Source organism: Vidua chalybeata, chromosome 3 (genome assembly GCF_026979565.1).
Source record: "Vidua chalybeata isolate OUT-0048 chromosome 3, bVidCha1 merged haplotype, whole genome shotgun sequence".
Taxonomy (NCBI): Eukaryota; Metazoa; Chordata; class Aves; order Passeriformes; family Viduidae; genus Vidua; species Vidua chalybeata.
This window is the reverse complement of record NC_071532.1, coordinates 12,199,896-12,216,865: the sequence shown is the minus strand read 5'-3', so window position 1 is coordinate 12,216,865 and position 16,970 is coordinate 12,199,896. Positions and strand designations below refer to the sequence as shown.

At 46.5% G+C, this 16,970-nt stretch overlaps 2 protein-coding genes across 2 annotated transcripts; one reads left to right on the top strand and one right to left on the bottom strand.

Moving 5' to 3' along the window:
* Window positions 1–761: 761 nt before the first annotated feature.
* Window positions 762–4,087, top strand: MAD2L1BP (MAD2L1 binding protein). Its single transcript, XM_053938916.1, has 2 exons — window positions 762–982; window positions 1,587–4,087. The coding sequence occupies exons 1-2, from the start codon at window positions 797–799 to the stop codon at window positions 2,115–2,117; spliced, it is 717 nt and encodes a 238-aa protein (XP_053794891.1). The 5' UTR covers window positions 762–796; the 3' UTR covers window positions 2,118–4,087.
* Window positions 4,062–13,360, bottom strand: LOC128785992 (epoxide hydrolase 1-like). The gene is given in 11 exon segments (XM_053938915.1): window positions 4,062–4,433; window positions 5,398–5,517; window positions 5,830–5,938; window positions 7,793–8,007; window positions 8,328–8,457; window positions 8,825–9,055; window positions 9,832–10,012; window positions 10,811–11,024; window positions 11,900–11,923; window positions 13,234–13,267; window positions 13,270–13,360. Coding segments are annotated over 11 exon segments (1,551 nt in total). The 3' UTR covers window positions 4,062–4,231.
* Window positions 13,361–16,970: the final 3,610 nt, after the last annotated feature.

The window sequence follows — 16,970 nt, the reverse complement described above, 5'->3', positions numbered from 1 at the left end:
ATTGGAGGTACCTCATGACTACGCAGAGGCAGCAGCCCGACACAGAGCGATCCCAAAGCACACATTAAGATCCAACGAGGGGGCGGCCGGAACAGCAAAAGAACCTCTAGCTGTGCGCCGCATCCCCTCATTAAGTGTATTCCCAATCTCCAGTTCCCATTGCGCCGTCTCTTTCCCCGGCGCACGCCCTGGGGAGAGCGACGCTGGTCCATTGTTCGTGTATAACTGACACCCTCCGTGGCGCTCCGCACAGGTGGCCGCGGTTCCCGTAAAGCAGCCTCCGAGAGGCTCCTCTCGCCGTCCCGCCCTCCACTCGCCGTGTGCTGGAGGCGGCACCCAATGGGGCGGCGGGCACAATGTTTCCAAACACGGCACTCCCTGCACGCTCCCCGCCTCCGCCACCCCGCGGCCCCGAGAAGGCGGCTCCTCCGCAAGGCAGCGGAGCCGCCAGAGCTGCCGGGAGCGGGGCGGAGGAGAGCGGAGCCGTTTCCTGCGGATAGCCCTGCAAGAAGCGCAGCCCCAGCTCCCGGCACGGCCTCAGCCGGGCGGCCCCGGGACGGGATCGGGATGGGGGGCGGAGGGGCGGGGCTACACAGAGACCCCGCCCACGCCCACGCCCACCAAGCGCGGTGGCTCCGCCGCCGTCGCCGCCAGAGGGCGCGCGGCGCGGCCCGCGCGCGGCTCCCGTGAGGCTCCGCGGCGGCGGCGGCATTTAAACCCGCGGCGGCCGTTGCGGGGCGTGTCCCTGGGCCCTCGTTCCCCGGCGCTGGCGGGCCTGGATCGCGGCGGCGGCGGGATGGGGCCCCACGGGGACCGGTCGGTGCTGGGCAGCCCCGCGGTGGCCGTGGCGTTCCCGGGAGCTGTGTGCCGGGGCAGTGGCTACCGCTTCGCCTGCGAGCTCCTGAAGCACGTCCTGCACCAGCGGAACCAGCTCCCGCTGCCCTACGAGCAGCTCGCCTTCTTCTGCCGGCGGGCGGCCCAGGTGAGGGGCGTGGGCCGCGGGGTCACCCCCGGGCCGGGGGATTAGGGGGGCCGTGGCATTTGGGTTTTGCTTGCGAGCTCCTGTTCTCGCTCGGGGACTCGTACAGTAACGTGTCGGCGCTTTTAAAGTAAAGCGCTTGTTGTGGCTGCATTCATAAATGCTACCTCATCTTTTCAAAACGAGGCAAAAGCAGCGTTATGTTCAGGCTGCTGAAGGTGCCGGCAAATTGCTCTTAATTGATTGTTTCCGACTTTCTGCTCAAAGCGAGTCACTGCTTTGTTTGTTACCTCTAAGCAAAAAAACAAACAAAAAAAGTACTATTAAGTGATTTCAGGGAGATGGCTGATCTTTGAAAGATGGGCTTCTAATTCCTGTTGGAATTCATTGGTAGTGCGATTCAGATTCTAGCTGAGTAGCTATGGATTGTGCTTTCGTGTTCCTCTTGTATCTCCTGATGTGGAGAGAAGATGTGCGTCTTCCCCATGTAGCTCTCAAAACGAACACAAACTGCTTGTTCCTTGACTCCCTGGGATGGGCCGTGCTTTCTGCAGAGTATAATACATGTTCATAACTAAATGTGTTAATATGAATTTTTGTTTTCCAGGATGGTGATGGAATTGGGAAATCACATTCCCTGGGCCTGGCAAGCAGAAAGTGCCAGCAGTTGCTGATGGAGCTGGAGGGATTGTTCCAGCACCTGGAAGTCATGTTTAGTCTGACACTGGTTCCTCGGGTTCTTTTTCTACTTGGAGGCAACGTCATGAACCCCAAGGAGCTCTATGAGCTGAATTTGGAAGGGTTCTGTGAGGGCTCTGCTGAAGAGAGCCTCCAGACTGCGCCCTGCGTTCGCCAGCTCTTTCACCGCCTGTTTGTTGCTGATGTCTTCAGTGAACTTAAGGCTCTCCCTGTCACAGGCACTCTTGTCCTGGTCCAGGGCCACCGTGACTGTGGTGTTGAGTGGTTCCGGCCCAAGCTCAACTACCAAGTGCCGGCCCGAGGGAGGAAGCTGACTGTTAAGTTGTCCTGTGATGGAGACCTCGACGTTAGTGCCTCACCTCCACAGCACACAGCACCTGCTTGGGAGGACTATGTCTGGTTCCAAGCACCGGTGACCCTCAAAGGCTTTAGTGAATGAATAGTTTCCATGGAAATTTAATTGGAATATTGATTACTTTTTTTTTTCTTTAGGTGTTAATTTTAGCAAATGTAACCATGTATTTTTGAACCATGTCTGTCTGAATTTTTTTTTTTTCTTCATGGTGTCTACTGCCTTCCTGTATCTTGCTGCGCTCCTCTATTGTCCTTATTTCCTGAGTTGTTGTTGAAGGTAAATCCATTTTAAGGAACAGTTGTACACAGGTTCAGCAATTCTTTAGGGACCTGATCTGTGATCTCATCTGATGGGATGAATTAATGTGTTGGGAGTAAAACTTCCCTGCTGTGTGTTTGCTGAACTGGTAAAGGCTGGATATGTACAATCTCCTCCTGAGTTTTAATGTGGCCATTTTCTGACCCTGCCTTTGCCATGTTACCCATAGGCTCTCTTAGGTGAAGTTACTTCCTGCAAAATAACTCTCTGGCAGGAAAACCTTCTGCAGTCCTTGAAAGGCTCCCTATAGCAGGAAAACCAGCGGGCAAAACTGGAGCGGGACAGAGGTAACATTGTTGCGGAAGAGGGATTTATTTCCAGCTGCTAAAGAATGGAGCAGGATGAAGGCGGTTCCTCTGCTAAGGGCTGGAGCTGCCAGGGCTGCCGTGGAGATGGGCGGAGCTGCTTCCAGGGGCCCCTTGGCAACCCTGCAAGCAACAGCCGCAGCTCCTGACACTGCCTCAGCTGCAATGGTGTGCGCCCCACTTGAGTCATCAAGTGCTTGTCCATCTATTTGGTAAAATTACACTTTCTTATAACTCACCTTCTGTTCCTTAACACTCCAAAGTAAGACTTTTCAGCAACTGAAAAATCTTGTAGCTGGTTCTGACTTGGAGATGGAAAGAGACCGGTACTGTGGAGGCAGGGTAGCAAAAAGCCATTTATTTTTTTTTACTAATGTTTGCCTAACAGCCCTCAGAATTGGTTAGATATAAGATTAAAAGTAAGCAGTTTCTTTGCTAACCCTCTTCAGAGAAAGTTAGAAGTGCTGCTGCAATAATGGAAGATTATTCTCACTTGAGGAAGAAACTTTGACTTAAATGTTTCTGAAATGCATAGAAATCAGGAGAATGTGATCAAATTTAGCACTATCTTTACCTGCCAAATTCCTGTTCTTAGTCAGACTGTATTACTTAGAATCAGGACTTGAGCCTGTTCTTCTGGGCTGGTGCCTACTGCAGAACAGGACAGGGAGAGAAGCCCTGAGAGCAGTGTTAGAACTAGATATCTGCTGGAGTTGTCTTCAGTCAGCTGGACTATTATCTGTGCTGTAATGAGCTTTCAGTAGCTTGAAATAACTCCATCCCATTTGAAGAGAAAGGTGAACTTATTGTTGGTGAGGGTACTTGCTGTTACTAGTCAAAAATGGGGTGGTAAAAATCCTTTGTGAAGAGGGTAAAGGTTGAAGTAACCCTCTATGCTTGGTGAATATTTTAACTTTGACCTTTTTGAATGGAATGAGAAGTAGTAGGAACTTAATTTGATGTTTTTGAGCTTGGAGAACACTAGAGTGCCCTCTCTGCTGTAATATCCATTAATATCTGTCTACAATGTGCAGTAGCTGCTTCTTAAGCTCGTTCTAGGGGAAAAAAACTTTGAGTGAAGAAAGCTGCCTTATGTGCAGCTTACCACTTGAATATGAAACCTCAGGTCTCTTGAAGAAAATATAACTTGAATGTAGGAGTGTTTGTGCTCAGGTGATTAGAACCCTTTATGCTTCCACCAAAACTGCTTGTGACACATGTTTAAGAATGCAGGTGCCCAAGTGTTTAAATAAGTCTTTAAACAGAAGCACATTGACCAGTTCCTTCCACCTCTCTTCCTCAGATGAGTGCAATGTTACTGCAATAAACTGTTTACATATTCTGTTATACTTGAACTATGAATGCAGCAATGATATGGTGCTAGGAACAAAGGAACACAAGATGCTTTTTGGATTTTGTTTTTTTTTTTTTTCCTTATGAAAACATTTAGAACTTGATTTTAAAAATCAGTACTGTAATTACTATCAAAATAAAATGCTGGTTTCTATATGTGATTATTTTGAGGGATTAAACAAATCCAGTCTTCCATTCTGTGCATATATTTCAACTGCAGGCTCACAGCCGTTCCACTTTTCGGACAAACTGCATGATGTCTTGTGCCAGGAGCTTTGGTTCCTCAAAGGCAGCGAAATGCCCTCCACGTGGCATGTAAGTGTAAGTGATGATGTTCTTGTAGACATCCTTTGCCCAGACACGTGGTATATGTACGATGTCCTGAGGAAAGGCTGCAATGCCTGTGGGAACATATACTCCAACCCTAGAAGACATAAGTTAATTGCATTGTTGAAACAAGTCCTGGGGGAAGTCTATAAAAACCTCTGTCTCTGGGAACACATTCAGCTGGAGAAGTTTCCCTACTTTGTGCAATGCACCTCCTGGTCTGCATTCCACTGAGGAGTTTCATTTCTATTCAGGTATCATTGAGTTTTTGAAGATGAGATCTGTAGAGGTGTGAAGTAGAGCCAACTTTGAACACAGGTTGCTCTTGAAATGTTCCCTATCTTTGAGCTTAACTTTTGTAAGCCGCAGTGTTGTGCTATATCACAAGATACAACACCTCTGAGAAATGAGCCAGCTCCTGTTTGCTTTAGAATTTGGCACCAAATGCATAACAAATGACCCTCTGAACAGGAAAGGGGCTGGTTCAGTCCACCAAGAAAAAGACTCCCCTACTTGTTCAGATGCTCAGTTACTTGGAGAAGTCTGCTCAGCAACATTTTGTGGTCAGCCTCTCTTAGCATCATCTTTATGTACCAGCTGTCACAAGGCGCTGGGTTTCAAGTACTACTCTCCAAATTGCTACCCCAGGTTTGTGCTTAACTCTTGTAGTTCTTAGCTTATTCTCCAGCAAGTAGTAGCCTTCCTAATTCAGTTTAAATTTCTCTCTTAGATGTACCCATGATCTTCTGTTTTGTTTTCACTGAACTGGGCTACAAATCACATTTTGGTGAATAAGTATATAGACTTGTATTTTGAACACAAGACTGTGCTTGGTGCTTTGATAAGTCTTTTGCATTGTCTTGGCTGCAAGCTACCTTGTGTGCATTAGGTTCAAAAGAAAAGTGACCCTTAACTATATTTATCAAAAGCAAGTAAGAATTTGGACTTCTGTTTTTCTTAGAACTAATTAAATGTGCTGTTGTAAGTGATCTAACTGTTGATATAGGCAAATGTTTCAACCTCATTTGCAAATCTGCCTTGCAATTTGCCACATAATTTACCTGCTATGAATTCCTGTGTCCTTGGATAAGTTTTCCTTGTAGTATCGCATGGAGGACACAATGGAGGATGTCACCCAATAAATCATCACATTGGTCAAAAGCTCATCAAGAGAGTATTTGCTGTTGGGAGAGAGGAAGAAATTTAACTGGAAGCTGTTTCTCAGTGCTCTATACTGGGCTCATGCTCCACTTATTTTCAAGCAGCAAATTAATTGGCACCTGTGTGTTCAGAGCAAAACTACCTGGTGCTGAAGCAGTAGTGTGCATGCAGTTTGCTGTAAGTTTAAACTAGTGCTTGTCATGTCAGCCTTTCCTCCTTAAATTTCAGCTTTGACAGGCCAGTATTTTACCTGTATCCTCATATTAGCTCCCACCATTCTCATTCTTTCAATGAGACTTCTCACGGAATAAGGTCATAACCTAACATCTTACCTTTCCAAGCCTCCATCATCTTTATGCAGAAATGATTTGTCTGTCCAGGTAGAGAATTTTTCCATAATGTATGCAGCAAGCCCCACTGGGGAGTCATTCAGTCCACAACCTAATTGAGGAGAAGAGCTGTTGCAGTTGCCTGCCACTGCAATGCTTCAGTGCCAGGCAACTGAACTTTCATGAAGAGTTTGGAGTTTTCTAGAGAATTCAGTAGAGAGTCTGTATTTATCTATCCCTTATAGTGCTTTATTTGTGACAAATTCCCTGCAAAGGAATTCTGGCTGTAACTGAGGGCACTACAAATTCACCTGATTCCTATACAAAAGAAGCTGAGAGCTAAGGAAGTTCCATTGGCTTCTTGGTGATGTGTGGCAGAAGGAGCAAATTCAGATGTAAAGAGATGGCAGTCTGAAAATAAATTTCAGGTAAAGTATTTGGGAGCACTGTCCTTAGAATGGGATGTATTCTGATTCTAAAATTTATTTATAAAACAGGTCTAACAGGAATGCAACAGATTCAGAATATTATGCATATAATGGATTCTGTGGTTTTGCTTTTTGGTTTTTCTTTTTTAAGTGTTTGCAAAATTACCTTAATCTTTGATCCAGATGATTTTTGAGAGCACTACCCTTGACTCATGGATTCTCTCATAGGACAGCAGCCAAACTTGAACCCAGTTGAATTGTGACTTTCTTAAACTGCTTTGAACTTTGTTGATATCAGGTTTTATTGGCTGTTTTTATCAACCAGTCACTTATAAACCAAAGCTTGGATAGCTGTCAATTTTACATCTAATAATTAACTTTTATTCATAGAGAAGTTAGGGTCTTGTTAAAGGGTATAGGTGTCAGATTTTTGTGATTCTCTCCCTCCCCTAGAACTCGTGGATTTATTTCCTGTGCTTGGATTCTCACACTGACTAGTTTTAATCCTTTTCTTAAGCCATATTGAACTGAAATATTTCCCAACAAAATATTTTTTGAGATTATATAACTTCCATTAGTGGGTCTATAGCTATTTGATTCTGCCAGAGCTCTGATTCTTGAAACATGATTTCCCTGTGATATTTTCCCCTGTAAATCAAATCTCCTTGTTTAAACAACTCTGTCAGATTCCTGTTCAGAGACTAGACATAGTAATCTTCATTTTTCTCTGGATACCTACATTTTTTTGGCCCATAAAAACACCCAAGCAACCAGAAACACCACCACCACAACTTGCCCCCACCTGGCATATTGTTTATCTCCTTTTAATTCTTTGAGTTTGCAATCACTTCAAGCAATAATCTAGGCATTCATTGACATTCCAGTTTGAGCTGCTTCTTCTCCTTTGGTGAATTGCCAGGATGGGGGACTGTTTGTTTTCTGGTCTCTAAATCTGACACCAGCCTGAGACAGCTCTGCTGTCTTTCCTGATGAGGAATTATTTCAATAAAGCAATACCCCAGAATCCTCTCTAGTGAGGACTGATGCAAAAACTTCCTTTAAGCTTTATGAAATGGCCATATCTTTCTTCACAGTCCTTATCCCCTGGCCCCAGGACGTCAACATTCTGGCTTTTCAGGTGTTTGAACTTTGTCTACCTTTTTTCAACTTTCATATTGCACCTCTTTTGCTTGTGGTATTTTTCTTGTTTTCAGCCCCATTTACTTCTCAAAGCTTCAATTTCAGAACCCTTTGTTTACCTTTTGAGAGACTTTATGGAAAGGGGTTAATTATCAAGGAAAGTGGCATGCTATTGAAAAGTCCTTGAAAAAGTTATACTTGAAATCTCCATCTTTTTTTGAGTGGTTTCTTTTGACTTAATTTTATACAGTTCTCGTCCCCATGAGCTCATTGCCCACATGACTCTTGTACTCAAGTCACCAGAACTCATTGCTTCTTAAATATGGCTGGCCTTTGTTTTCATGTACCACGAGCGATTAGTGTACCATGTTCACAGGGATATAGAGAAGGTACATTACCTGCAGTGTCTGGTTTGGTGGCTTGGATGTGTAAGTATCCAGTCTCTCGCAGGACATCAAAAATGTTCTTCTGTATGAAAGGGTAGAGACGTCGAGCATCTTCCCTACTGTAGCCTACAAGCCATGGTACATAAGCCCCAAGCATTGTACCAATCACCTTTCCCAAACTGTCTATGGTGATGAAAACAACATTCAGATGAAGCCCTTTCACAGACCTGAAAGTAAGTTAAGGAATAGAGGGTTAAATTAAGCAATTTTCTGTCTCCAAGTTTTCTAGAAAACAAGTCTGACTGCATCTGTGAGATAAACACTGGACTGAATCAAATACACCAAGCCCTTCAGGTTCATCATGATAAAAAAAAAAAATCAATACAAAGCATATGAATGCAATTGAATATGCAGGATGGGGCTCTCCCTGAAGGAAACAGAGCAGAAGGGGATGAGAAGCAGGCAAACAGAAGGTAGGACTATAGAGCCAGAAGGTAGGGTAGGAACTGGAGGCAGCTCTTCTGCACTGATTTCCTTTGCTACTTACTGTGGCAGCATCTGGGCCATGTTTGTGGTAATGCGAGATCCCCAGTCTCCTCCCTGTAGGTAGTACTCCTTGAAGCCCAGTCTGTTCATCAGCTTATGAAATATCCGAGCAGTTGCTATGGAGTCAAACTCTGTAGGTAAAGGGAAACACAGGAGACCTGTTGGTCCTAGTCTTCCTCCCCTGGCCAAAGACTGACCTGGCTGAGGCATGTGTGTGTGGAGCTGTGGGAAGGGACAGTGTGCAATGCTGCTCTGCCTCACTCCTTGGAAAGAAAGTGAGCACAAGATGAAAGAAATTCAGTGGAAAGCGAAATCAGACCTGACTTCCAGTTAACACTGTGTTGCAAATCTCCACAGCCAGCCCCAGAGCCTCAGCCACATGGGCCTTAGTGAAGAGCCAGGCATCTGCACTACAAACTGCGGTGCCCAGGGCTGCCTGGGATGGTTGAGGTGTTACTCCAAAAACTGCAATTCCAACAGAGCTTTTTCATTGCTTACCTTTCTGGTGAGGGGCCTCTGAGAAACCATATCCTGGGATGGAGGGGCAGATGACCTCAAACACCACATCACCCTCATTCAGGCCGTGCTTGGCTGGCTCCGTGAGCAGAGGGATGATCTTGTAGAACTCATAGAAGGAGCCAGGCCAGCCATGGACCATCAACAGAGGTCGAACAGCTTGACCATGAGGAACATAAGATGGCTTCACATGGATAAAATGGATATCAATCCCTGCCACACATCCAAGAAAGAAAAATTAAAGCCCTGGGACCACAGTTTCTGCTCTGCATTCTGTAGAAGGAGGGAGGCAAAACTGTAATTAGCATCTGCAGCAGAAGATGCCTGGCTGAAAGGGGATGCCTGGCATAGTATCGGTTGTCTCATCTTTTACATACAGAGAGAAATATTGACCCCAGCCACAGTTATTGGGGTCATTGGAGATTAGCATCCATCTCCGGAGAAACTCGTCTCACTGTATATAAGTAAGAACTACACTTGAATGAACAGCATAATGTGGGTAAGATACATGCAAAAACATTACAGTAGTTAAAAGAGAAACATGAAAAAGGGAATGATAGAAGTCTAACATAGAGATCACTTATGTAAAGTCTTTCTACCCTAATCTAGAGATCATTTATGTAAAGTCTGGCTAAACTCACCTGGCTAAACTACTGTGTGGTGGGGAGGGATATTCCAGCCTCAGTCTGGCTGAATTTGACAGTTTTCAAAGGTGGCTTCAAGGCAATCACTGAAGAGCACCTCATCATTAGTTAGCATGGGTTCAGAGCTACATGAAGCCCATCTTGAAGCAGACCTAATCTTATTGTCACTGTGTAATGATCTTAATCCCTATAAGGTTATTAATAATAGAGCTTCCAGTAGTTATATTTCACTTGTATCACTAAGCTGTTGCATAAGTTATCTCAAATATTGTCACTTTTTACATCTCCCCCTTCTTGCTGTGCATTTCTGAGTGAGACCTGTTCAAGGCCGAGAGGCCCCCTCACCTTCAATGGTGGTGTGGAAGTGGGGGTATTTGTTCAGCACTTCCACTTGCTTGCGCCAGTCAAACTGATTCCTCCAGTAGGCCACCACCTTCCGCAGGTAGCTGGAGTTGAAGCCATAGTGGAAGGCAGCTCCTTCCACGGGGGGTGTGAAGCGGAACCGATCCAGGCGCTGATGCAGATCCTGTGGAAGGAAGCTCTTCCTGCCAGGCTGGCCAGCTGCTAGCAGGTGCCCTGTGCCAGGGCAAGCACAGACAGGGTCTCCTGGCTCTGCTGGCTTTTGTATTGCTCTCTGGGACACCACAAGCCCTCCTGAAGAAGTGCCATACTCTAACTAACTGCTTGAATTGTTTATATGGGGAATACAACTTTCTACAAGTTTCCCATGGGCATCCAGGAGTACTGGGTCCTACTCTTGGCTTGCTGCTAACTCACTTCAGGGTTTTTGGCACTAGGAGCTTGGCAGCACTGCTGGCTGGGAGAATAAGAATCTCACCTTGAGCTGCTGGCTGCTGCTTGGTCAGATAATTAGAGACAGGCATGCAGGGATGGAGGAGCTATGACTCAGTCAAGACACCATCCTTCTTCAGCCTTACAGCCTTTTCCTCTGTGGAAGCTCCTCAGTCCTGCCCTACTGGTGCCACTGCTGTCCCAATGCCGTCCTGCCCTGCTCCACTATCCACAGACCCACTGTCTAAGTCTGCTGCTCAAAGTGTGGCCTTTCTGCAGGAGAAGCCCCAGCTTGCACAGAGGGGCTGCTGTCTCATAAAGCCTTTAGGGGACATTGCAAGGGACTGGAGCTCAAATCCCCTTCGTAAAGAATGGTGAGCCAGAGCATCATCTAATGGAATTGGGTAGCTGCCCTGGCACATGGAAGTGCCCTGCTATCACCCCCAAGGCATCACCTCGAGGCAGTGAGGTGGGTGATGGACTGCCTCCCCTTGCAGCTTTCTGCCCCTCCTTACCCCCCAGCCAACAGTACCTCGATTTCTTTGTCAGATGTTTCAATCTTGAAGGGACGGATACTTGTGTCTTCTTTCCCTTTGGGGGGCCTTTCGCCTGCGCCCCACCACCCATCGCCCACGTCAATAGTCTCGATCTTGCGTCCAGATCTGAGCCAGTAAAGCAGCATCCCTCCAACCCCCACGGCAGCCACGGGGACCAGGACTGCATTCTTCTGAGAATAGTCAAAAGGCCTGGGGAGGCACAAAGTTGCTTGTGTTAAACAACAGCAGCGTCAAAGGGACTTATGCTGAAGCTTGTTTGCACATCCATAGGGAATGAGTAGGGACAAATGCCTCCAAATCCCAAGCAGTAAGCACGGACTGGGCATTTCTGTTGTTTTTGAAGATCACAGGTAAGGTTTGGGGCAGGGTTCTATCTACAAAGGCTTCTTAGGGGTCTCAAGTCCTTGCTGATCAGGACTTGCTGATCACAAGTCTTCCTTGTCCCTTTCCTTGTGAACCAGGATGCCCAGGGGAAGAAAGTTCAATAGGATATGGGCCAAGCTACTTTGAGGCAGGTACTGCAATGAATGAGACAGTAGCAGCTGGACTTGTCCAGGAATAAAAGCTGCATGGCAGAGTGGGCTGAGGAGCAGGAAGAGAGACAAAAGTCTTCAGCTGCTGAGGAGAACTGCATGTGCTGGACATGCTCCTCTTGTCAGTGTTTCATACACAGCTCCCCTACAGATTCAATCATCTCTTAGGGCAATCCTGGCTCTCCCCTGTAGCTCTCACGTTAGGAGTATCTGCTGGTGCCCCTGTTTCTGTTCTGAACAACAAGGTCCCACACTTGAGGTGTGGGAGCCAAGTTGCCAGAGCTGGAGCTGACAGACATGCAGTCCTAAATGTAGTGTACCTTCCCATCCCTCTGACTTGTGTTTCAAGTTCTCTAGCTTCCCTTGGGGATTAGTAGAGGTGTCTGGGGCTCCTGCAGGGGGCTGCAAGGGGGCTGGGAGTGAAGATTTTGTTGCTGTTGTCATCCAGAGTACAGAAGGGATGATACTGTGCCCCAGTCAGGGCAGTAACCAAAAGAGGAGGCCGCAGCACAGAACAGCTATTCCACTCACCTGATCCGGGACATGATGCTCTCCCTACAAAAGGGGAAAAAACAAAGATCCTTTCAGTCTGATAGTGTTGTCCTATTCCAACCCTTCTGGATGGTGCAAAGAATGTCCCCTGCCAGCACCACTCATTGCCCAGGGATGTGATCAGCTCTTTAGCCACCTGGCAACATCTGCCATTATTTTTCCTATTCTTTGGATAGGATAGGCAGAGAGGGGCTCACAAAGCACTGCCTCTGCACAGAGTGTTTCTGGGCTGTGCTTTAGCTACTTAATTTGTTGCCATAATATTCCCTCCTTCAGCACAATTTAGATGAAAGGCAGTAAACAACTGCATAGGTATCCTTGCGGTGTTTCATCCTGTGAGCAGCCATGTAACTTGAGCTAAGAAAATTGTTTACTTTGCTGTGTTGCAATAGGTGCACAGCCTCAGCAGGGCAGTTCCGAGCTCCAGGGTTGCTCTGCTCCCAGCCATGTGGTGCTGATCGTGCTGCAGGGCTGGCACCAGCAGAGGCTTGTGGATCCCTCCCTGTCCAGAGTTTAAGGAGCTGCTGTACCTTTGACACTTTTAGCTACTCCTGACTGGATATCAAGCCTTTAGGTCTCCCCTGTCTGCTAGGAAAAGAAAGTATTCTCCTCGGTTCCCTTTAAGCCTAGTAGCTTCTAGTACAAAAGCACAACCTAAAATCTAGCAACAATAGAAGCAAGTCTTGTTACTCTGCCTTGTGGGACACACCTACATGAGGAAGTTCTTTGGTACAATAGTACTTTGAGAAAACAAACCAGAACAAATACCAAAAAGGAAAAAGACTTGCTAATCCGTGAAATACTAACTCCACTGGGTGTTTGTTATCACCTAGAATCGTTTCCCTCTGCTGTCTGAAGTGCAGAACCTGGAGCCTGTACTGGATATCTCAGTAACCTCCAAGGCAATTTGCTAACATTTGCTGAGACAACCTATTGTGTGATTTTTTCCCCCTTACATCACTTCCAGACATGGAAGAACAGGGCTGATAAGAACAAACAGCTTATGCAACAGGTAGGAATAGCCCCCTGCACTTACATCCTGGAGGTCGATGAGCAGAGGTATGAAAACAGCTATCAAGGCAGTAGAACAAACCCTGCACTGCTAACAAAGCAAGCCTGTCCCAGAAGCAGCTCTCTGAGCGACACAAAACAAGGCTCAGTCGATCAACACCTCCTCCGCACTCATGCTCAGGAGAACTCAGCTGCCTGCTCCCACTCTCCCACCCCCGGTGACGCTCCCGGGGCTTCCTCGCAGCCCCAAGCCCAGGGAGCCCAGTTTGGAGTCCCTGCTCCCCGTGCCGAGGAGATCTCACCATGCGTTTGGAAGGATCTCCCGCCACATGTCTGCTCGTCCTGCCTGGCCGCTGCTCCCAGTGAGGACACAATCCCGGTTTCTCCTCTCTGGCTCTCTCTTCCGCAGTGACGTTTTCTCGGGGACATCGTCCATCAGCGCCACCTATTGCCCGAGCGTGCGGCTGCAAACTGAGCTCGACGGAGGCCGAGTCCTGCGTGCAGCAGGAACAGCCCTGTGCGCCCGTGCAGACCGCATGCCAGATGGACCCAGAGCAACCCTGCAGAGGCTGCCCCGAGCTCCTCGGCTCAGCCTGTGACAGCACCGCGTCCTTACAGCAAAGGCCAGCTGGGTTATACAGCCCGTACAAAGCCCTGCAGCGGGAACCTCAGCCAGCAGCCTGAGGGAAGGGGTTCTTCACTCTCCTCAGCGCTCCTGAGACCACACCTGGATTGCCACAGCAACTTCTGGCCTTGCTGGTAGAAGACAGCCTGGTGTGAGCCCAGCCTTGGAGGTACAGGGCCACCAAGCTGCTGGCTGGGACATGTGGTGTGCGAGGAAGGCGAAGAAGCATCTTCATCCTGGAGAGGAAAGAGTAAAGGGTGGGATCTTATTGCTGTCTACAGTTAACCACTGAAAAGCTGAGGGAAAATGGACTCAGAGTCATCACGGAGAAGCAGCAGGTGAAGGACAAAATGCAAGGACCCAAATTGTAACAAGAGAAGTTAAGGTTAGATATGAGAAGAAATTAGTCCTCCACTGAGGTATTCTGATTCTGGGACAGGGGCCCAGAGAGGATGTGGGATTTTCACCCTTGGGGGCATTCCAAATTTGACAGGAACAAGGCACTGAACAATCTGACGTAGCTGAACCTGTTCAGAGCAGGTGTTGGGATGCGCTCACCTCCAGGTGTCCCTTGCAACCTGTATATCACTTGGCTGCATTCCAGGTGCACCCATGATTTTCAGCAGCCAAAACATAAAGGAAAAGTTCAGTTTTTAATTTTTTATGGAAATCAATGCTGTGTTTTAATTCAGATACCAAGATTTCATTTTCCTTGTGGTTGATAAAATAGTCCTGGATAAAGGCTTCTCTTTCATAGGAATTTGACAGCTTGGGTAAATGAGAGTTCAAAGCCTAAGGAATATTGGGTGGGGGGGGGGAAAGTGAGCAGAAGAGCAGTATAGAAAAAAGAATGCATATGTGCATTCCACATATGTGGAAGGTGAATCACTACATATTATGCAGTATGCTCAATATTGTGCCTTTTACATTTTCAACAAGAACATGTACTTCAGTAAGGACTGTTCTCCTTGCTTCCTTAAGTGGCAGAGCAGTGGCAGGGAGACTGTCACCAGGGTTTTATTTGCTTACAGTCAAGAAAGACTGATATTCATCCTTCTGTTACTTTGTTCTGCCTCTCAGTAGCCTCTAGTTAAAGATTCTTTTACACTGTGCTGTCTCTGTTATTAAGCTTCCAAATAAAATACATTAGTGGAAGGCTTTATAAACAAAAGAGAGAATTACAAGAGTAGGAGGAACAAAAATGAACCACAGCTTTCTAGCTTTTTTATGTTGACAACTTATGTTCCCAGGCAAGTATATAGTAAAAGAAGCATTTACACTGCATAAAATCCACAATAACCCTGTGGGTTTACTAAATCAAAATGTTGTTAAATCAAAACTTTGTAATGTGCCTAAGCAGTGATTCATGGATATGCCTTCATTTATTTACCAATGTTTATGAATCCAGTCCCCATGGCAAAAAGCACATGAAACGCTCCCAAGACCTCCACAATCGGGGAGTCAACAATGGTTCAAAACGAAATATTCACTAAGTTCTTCCACATAAACAGTTACTTCTGATTATCCCGCCAGCTACTAGGGCTGATGATTGCTACCTCTTGGTGCAAACTTGCTCCCATTTTGTTGTGTCATGCTGCAACCCTTGAGTACTGTGCAGCCTGCCTCTCCTTCCAGTACAGCAACTCTGAGACTGCATGTCCTTTCTGCTGCAACTTCTGTGCTTCCCTGGCTTCAGGACATGAGTTTGGATTTGAGCAACCACATTGCCATCAGAATGTGTCATGAATGGCATTGGATGCAAATATTCCAGATGTGAAGGGGCACCGTTACTGCCTTTTGCCATGAACCGTGGTCACTTCGCCATTATTACTCAGACAGTGCCTCTCACTCTGGGGTGCCATGTGAATCTTGACTGGCTACTGACCAGTTTGGGGTAGTCAAAGCTTCTGTGCAGGGTAGCACTTTAGATGTGCATAGGCACTTTCCAAGCCATTTTCATTCAAACAGCACATAGGAATTTTTTAGTATATGGTTAATTTATCATTACTGATTTTGTAATCATTAAGTGCCCTTGAACACTCACACTCAGCCCTGCCCTTCTGTTAAGGAATTAGCAGACCAAACTGCAGATCTGAAGGTGATAATACCACACCCTGCAACAGAATTGCTTAAATTACAAGGTCAGAGACTTTTTGAAAATTTTACTGGGGAAATGAAATAAAGCTTTCTGAAGAGAAAGCACATGGTAAAGGACTCTAGTCTTTTAAGCATATAGTTTCATACTGTTGCATGAAAAGTTTAACCTTGTTAGAGGGGGGAGAACTGATCCCTCTTCCTGGTCCAACATGTGATGAAAGTACTGGGAGTGTGTGGAAAGTGGTGGGCTTCCTAACAGTGCCCAAGAAGGAGCTGATACCCTATTGGCCTTCGCCCAAATTCTTGTTATTCGTTCCAAAATTTAAAGATCAGGACCGAGACAACAAAACTCTTGGAACCACCCCCAGCTTACAAGTTCAAGTATCAAAAATAGTTGTGTAAATTATCTAATATTAGATAATGTTAAACTTCACAGAAGGAAAGTGTTGCAGCATGTGCAACATGCATGAAATCATGGATGATCTTTTTGACCCTTGGGTGCTGAAAGATTGCTGCATGCATTCCCCCCCAGCTTCGAGCCTGATTGTCCTGCAGTTTTTGGACTCAAAAGGTGCTGGAGGGAATGGACTTCATAAAGGGATATTAACTAGATTTATGAATAGGAGCTGCCCATTACAGGAGTTTCAGCATGCTTTCCTCTTCTTTCCTTTCTTCTCTATCAACTAGATGGGAGCAGGAGAGGAAAGGCCCCAGTGCGGTGGTTCCAGTCTGTTGTCCTGAGATACGGGGTGGCTGTCAGAGGCTGGATAAGCTGAGTACCTCAAACCAATGCTGGTGCATGTGTGGTTGAGGATGGGTCAGGCCTTGCTTCTGGTGAGACAGTGCCCCACCCCCAGACACCCAGCCTGGCTGAGCTGTCAATCAATCAATCAATCAATCAATCACTGGAGGCTGTGCGAACCCAGCTCCTGATTCTTTCCCGCTGTAGACAGGGAAAGATTAAAAGAAATTTGATCCAGATCATTTTAGTAGTAGAATTGTACTGTATGTTATTTCCCATGATGTCCACTGACCTTTTCTCTCTCCCTGAGTACAGGTTCTGGGAATCTCCCTGAAAGCTGCTTGGTGGGAGGGATAAGGGCGGTGATCTGGGACATGTGTATTTGTTAGGGTTGTAGGGATACCTGGACATGTAAGATTGTGGAGACCAAAAGGCAAGGTGGCCTAAATTGAATTTGCCAAGCTTTTTTTGGAACTCAGCTTACAAGTCCAACGAATATCACAAATAGCTGTGCAAATTATCTAATGTTAGAGAATGCTAAACCTCAAAGTAGGAAAGTGATGCCTCCAGAAGCA